General features: G+C 49.0%; 1 protein-coding gene across 1 annotated transcript in view; it reads right to left on the reverse strand.

The window, feature by feature from the left end:
* MOV10L1 (Mov10 like RNA helicase 1) overlaps window positions 1-4,596 on the reverse strand; it is a 43,546-nt gene extending 38,950 nt beyond the window's left edge. The window contains exon 1 of the mRNA XM_039863105.1: window positions 4,418-4,596. Within this exon, the coding sequence (XP_039719039.1) occupies window positions 4,418-4,543 (126 nt within the window). The 5' untranslated portion in view covers window positions 4,544-4,596. The remainder of the gene's footprint in view (window positions 1-4,417) is intronic.
* Between the last annotated feature and the right edge of the window lie 1,404 nt (window positions 4,597-6,000).

Raw genomic sequence — 6,000 nt, forward strand, 5'->3', positions numbered from 1 at the left:
GATAGACAGACAAACCACTGTTTAAACCACAATACGAGCAAACTGAAGACCAGCATCCCTCACGAATACAGATGCTAAAGTCCTCACGGAAACCCTAGTAAACTGAGTGCAGCAGGATGTGAGAAGGGTCCCACACCATGACCAAGGGGGCTCAGCCTAAAGGCAGGGGTGGTCCGACACACAGACGCCGACTGAGCGCTGGCCACAGTGGACAAACGAGGGAGAGCACGGCCATCCCCGGCGATGCGGAGGGCACCTGGAAAACTCAACACCCCGGCACGATGGACCAGGAGAAGAAGGGAACCCGCTCAGCACGACAAACACCGCGTACGGAACCCACGGCTAACGTCGGTCGGTGGGGACAGACTGGGAGCTCTCTCCCCCAGGATCAGAGGCCAGACCGGGACGCCTGCTCGCGCCCTCACTGCCCAAACAGGACTGGAAGTTCCAGTCAGAGCGACTGGCAAGAAACAAAAGGCATCGGCTTGGAAAGGAAGTAAAGCTACCTCCGTTCGCAGATGGCACCATCTTACATACAGAGGCCACTTGACAGTCCGTGAAAAACCGTCAGGGCCAACAAATGGATTCGGCAGAGTTGCAGCCTTAAAATCGACACACAAAAATCTGTTGTGTTTCTATACACTTGCAGTGAATGATTCGAAAAAGGAAATTAAAACAGCGATTCCATCCATACAACAACATCAAAAAGAGTAGGACACGCAGGAATAAATTAACGAAGGAAGCGGAAGGCTCGGACACTGAAAACTACAAAGCGTGGCTGGAGGGAGTCAGCGGACACGGACACGTGGGAAGACAGGCTGTTCACGGACTGCGAGGCTGAACAGCGAGATGTCAACTCTACCAACGCGAACTACAGATTCAATGAGTCCCCATCAGAATCCCAATGACATCTTTTGCAGAAATAGAAAAAACCATCCTGAATTTCCTAACGACTTTCAAGGGACCCAAATAGCCAAAACCATCTTGAAGAGGAAGAACGAAGTTGGAGGTTTCATACTTCATTTGTAAACTTGCTACGTAAGTAATCAAACTCTGTGGTACGGTGCTGGCATAAGACAGATTCACAGACCAATGGAACAGAACGGAACCCAGGCATCGACCGTCACGTGTCCGTCAGCTGACCTTCAGGAGGGTGCCTGGGCCATTCGGTGCAGCGGGAAGCGGTTTCCCGCTCTGTGCAGTGTTCTCAGACACCGCGGCGGGAAAGCCGGACACGACATGCAGAGGAATGAGGTCAGCTGTCACCCAGCACCAACTCGACACTAGTGCAAAATGGATCGAAGACTGCATTTGAGAGCGAAAACCATAAAACGCTTAGAAGAAAGCACAGGTGAAAATCTTCCTGTGAGAGTGAAAACCATAAAACGCTTAGAAGAAAGCACAGGTGAAAATCTTTGACTTCGTCAAATTTTTAAGTGTGACATCAAAAGCATAGGCAATTAAAAAAAGATAAAGTAGACTTCATCAAAATTTAAAACTTTTGTGCTCCAAAGGATAGTATCCGGAAAAGTGAAAAGACAATCCACAGTATGGGAGGAAATATCTGTAAAGCATATGTCTGGTAAGTGATTAACGTCCGGAATATATTAAGAAGTTCTACAACTCAACAAGAAAATAACCAACCAGATCAAAAAATGGGCAAAGGACTTGAACAGACATTTCTCCAAAGAAGATAAATAACCAATAAGCACATGAAAAGACGTTCAACATCACTAATTATTAGGGAGCTAATAATCCAAACCACAAGATACCACGTCATGCTCACTAGGATGGCTACTGTCAAAGAAAAAAACGGAGACTATCTTGCGTTGGCAGTGCAGCAACAGGCGCCCTTGTGCACGGCTGGGGGTCCTGTGAGGGGGTGCAGCCACTGTGGAAGAATCAGGCAGTTCCTCGAAAAGGTAAACACAAAATTGCCATGTGACCCCACAATTCCACTCCAAGGGATGTACCCCAAAGGGGTGAAAACAGGGACTCAAAAAGATACTTGTTCACAGCAGCGGGATTCACAATAGCCGAAAAGTAGAAGCCACCCAGGTGTCCATTGATGGACAAGCAGGTCAACAGTGCAGTCCACCCACACAAGGGAATGTCACGCAGCCTTGAAAAGGAAGTGCTCGTACATGTTACCTGAATGAACCGCAACCTACAACGCTAAGTCCAAAAGCCAGATGCCAAAGGCCAAACGTTGTATGATCCCACTGAGGGCAGCCAAATTCAGAGAGGCAACGAGTGAGTGGAACAGGGAATTACTGTTTAGGGGTCCAGGGTTTCAGTTTGGGAAGATGCAGAAGTTCTGGGAACGGATAGTGGTGATGGCTGCACACTGTCAATGTGCTCAGCGCTGCTGAACTGGATTCTTAAAATGGCTAAAATGGTAAATTTTATGTTATGTTTTACTACAATAAAAAACCTGAATAAAAAATAGAGAAATCCCAAGGATCATGTAAATGAGCTAATGCCACGCCTTTCATAGTGAAAGCGAGCACATATTATTAATGCTGGCAGATGGAGCAGAGGTGTAAGCACAGGTTCAGGTGACTCAGCCATCTCCCAGAGGGCCTGAAAGCACAAAGCACTGGGCCTGAGGGAATGAAGGGCAGGTGGAGGTGTGGAGCGGGCATTCCACAGTGGAGCGATTGAAGACTCTGAGTTGACAGAAGTGTCTGTGCTGCCCAATATGGTCACCACCAGCTATATCTAACTCTTGAAATGTGCTTACTGAAACTGAGGATTTAAAATTTTATTTATTTTTAATAAATGTAAATTTAAATAACCACATGACTAGTAGCTACTGTACTGAATGCAATTCTAGAATTCTATTTTTACCTGTATTAAAGTTTGAGAAAGATGATACTAAGCGTTAAGATGACATTTACTAACTAAAACAGTAATAAGGTACATCTTGACTATTTTTAAAAAGTTGTTGAGGTCAGTAAGTTTGCCAGCTTTCAAATCACGTGACAAAAATCAATCGCTTGCCTGTATAGGAATAAAAAGATTAATCTGAAAACACAAAATGAAATTATACTGTTGAAATACAATCATTAAATTGTTAGAAATAAACTCAACAAATAATTTACGGAACCTAAATGAAAAAAACTACCGAACTATAGAGCATCAATGAAGGCTTAAATAAAGGGACAGAAAGAATCTGTGGACAGAGATGTCATATGATCCATATGACACGCAGCCTAAACGGACCGACAAACTCTGCTCTCCGAGGCAGACCCGAGCCGAGAAGGACAACAGAGCGGTCCTGATGTCCACCCAGAATGAGGGGAGGGAAACCTGTCTACCACCCACGGCACCACCAAGCCATGGGGCCCCACACGCATCAGAGCCAACAGGGCCCAGACAGGGTCCCATGCAGTGTATGACAAAGGGACCTTCCCAATCAGTGGGAAGCAGTGGACTACTCAGTGGGACTGCTGGGGGCTACTGGAAAGGCAAAGTCTGCTTCCTTCTGTCAGTCTGTATATTGAGTAAATTCCAGGCAGATTAAATACTTAAATGTTAATAAACATTTTTCAGAGAAAAACCTGAATGTATATTTGTAATAAAAAGTGGAATAAGCCTCTCTAAGGATTCTTAGAGCTCAAAAGGTACATAGAAAAAACACATTTAACTATATAAAACTCTATAATCTCTAAAAAGATGATTCATGAAAAATATCTACAACACTTTCGTGTAACTTAAAAAGCTCTAATTTCCCTAATACAGATTTTAATTTAAATAGTTGACAATAACAAAAAAAAATGGAGAAAGGAAACAAATTCATAGGTGAAAAATTAATCTACTTTAAAACTTAAGTGCAAATTAAAATTACTAATCATTGTTCACAGATTAGATTAGCAAAGATTCCAAAAAATGAGGATATCCACATTTTTGTCAACACTGGGTAACAGGCAGCTTCTCGCCCTGCTCCTTGGAGTATGAATTGGTACAGTATTATTGGAGGATAATAAGATGATAACCATTAAAATGTTAAATGTACACACCTTCTAACAATTTTACCTCCAAAAATATTTTAGTACAAAAGTACTATTTTTAAATGAAAAAAGTTGCTTAATAGTGGAGTCCACTAATTATCTTTGCTAACTGGATAACAAAGGATCCAATAACTATACTTTTGAAAGACTAGAAAAAGGTATAGGAATGTTAACACTTTTCTTCCATGCTGTAAAATGACAGGCAAACTTATGAGCTCTAAGTTTCTATGTTGAATGACTTACAAGGACCACCACTGACTCTTATAACAGAAACCATTCTAAGAACAATCGTGCCCCAATGCAGGAACATTCCACTCCCTTCCTTAGCTAGGTTTTCCCTTGAGAAGTAAACAGACAGCAACGTGGAGCCCCACGAAGACCGTCCAAAGTGACTCGGGCCTTACCCTGATCGCCTTCAGTCCACTGGACACTTTATTTTCTTCCACAACTGCAATTACTTCCTGCCCAACATTCAGAAGCACTTTGCCAGTCACAGCCTCATTGGAGAAGTAGATTAAATCGTCAATCATGCCATAGTCGCTGCAGTACCTTGTCACGACCCCCTGGACAGTTTTCAACTTGGTGTCACCTGCGATGGGTAAACAAAGAGATCAGACTGACCACAAAAGCCAGCCACAGCACAATTAAGCCCTACGAGGGAGAGGTGGAGTGCAGCACCCCTGTGGGCTGCAGGGCCCCCCAGGGAGGGGAGCACTCCCGAAGGAGGCGCAGAGGGCAGACCGCGCAGGGGCCTGAGGGCGCAGGGGGTGGCTCAGCGGTGAGAGGTCTGACTCCAGGGCCGGCCTGCGGGGTTCCAATCCCAGCTCTGTGACCACCAATGGGTGACCCTGGGCCAGTCAGTTCCTTAACCGCTCTGGGTCTGTTGCACCTGTCCCACGGAGACGGCTACCGTCTCCAGCTGAGAGAGCTGTCTGCAGGACAGAAGCGGCAACGCAAAGACCTGAGCAGCTAGGGCGCAGTGAAGGTGTGTTCCCCCAGCGAACCGCCAGGCGTTCCTATGTGCCATTACCACTGTTACCTTCTGCCGTCAACGACAGCACAGCGGCGTGAGGATGTCGTCTATCATCTCAGCAAACGAGACAACGGAAGAGCCCCGGGGGTAGAAGGGGCGGGCGAGCCTGGCCAGCGAGCAGGGGCAGGGCACGCCCTCGGCCGCTCGGTGACCCTTCCCACTTCTGGCCGAGGACTCCAGCTGCAGCCAGTGTCCTCTGAGCCCTCACTTGCCCCTTGCAGATGCACGCACAGCCCCGGCGGCCGGCTGGAGCCGGAGCCCGCGCCGCCGCTCGAAGGCCGCATTTTACAGACGGCCCAGATCGAGGAAGGGCCGAACCCACAGGCCTCCGCGAGTCCCCGTCCCCTGTGGAGAATTCCATCCCTCAGGGGGAGAAAGTGACTGGGGAACCGCGGCCCTGCGTGCCGCTCGCACGCGGGAGGAACCAGGAGGGGGCCCGGGAGGGGCCGTGTGGAACCGCAGGTTACCCCGAGGACCGCGTGCCCCGCCTCGTCCCACGAGGCACCTTCCGGGAGCTCAGGCCCCGGCAGCCCGGGCGTCTCCTCGGGGCCATCCGCCCTCCTCCAAAAGAAAGCCACCAGTTTCGCCGCGAGGCTCAGCATGGCTCTGACGTCGCCTTCCTACGCAGGTCTCTACTGCTTGGGCCGCCCTCCAGCCGCCCTCGGCAAATGAGGTTGACCTGCCCGCGCCCCAGGGAGCTGGGCCAATGAGGTCGCTGCGCCGCGCCGCGCCTGCGCCCTTCGAGTAGGCCAATGGGTCGTCGCGCCCGCGCCTGCGCCCTTCGAGCTGAGCCAATAGGGTTGTCGCGCCCACGCCTGCGCCTTTTGAGTGGACCAATGCGGTCGTCGCGCCCACGCCTGCGCCTATATACTCGCGCGCTGCCAGGTATTGTAATGGTGGTCGGCGCATGCGCCTGCGCCCTTCGAGTGGGCCAATGGGGTCCTCGCGCCCGCG

Source organism: Pteropus medius, unplaced genomic scaffold (genome assembly GCF_902729225.1).
Source record: "Pteropus medius unplaced genomic scaffold, Ma_sr-lr_union100, whole genome shotgun sequence".
Classification (NCBI taxonomy): Eukaryota; Metazoa; Chordata; class Mammalia; order Chiroptera; family Pteropodidae; genus Pteropus; species Pteropus medius.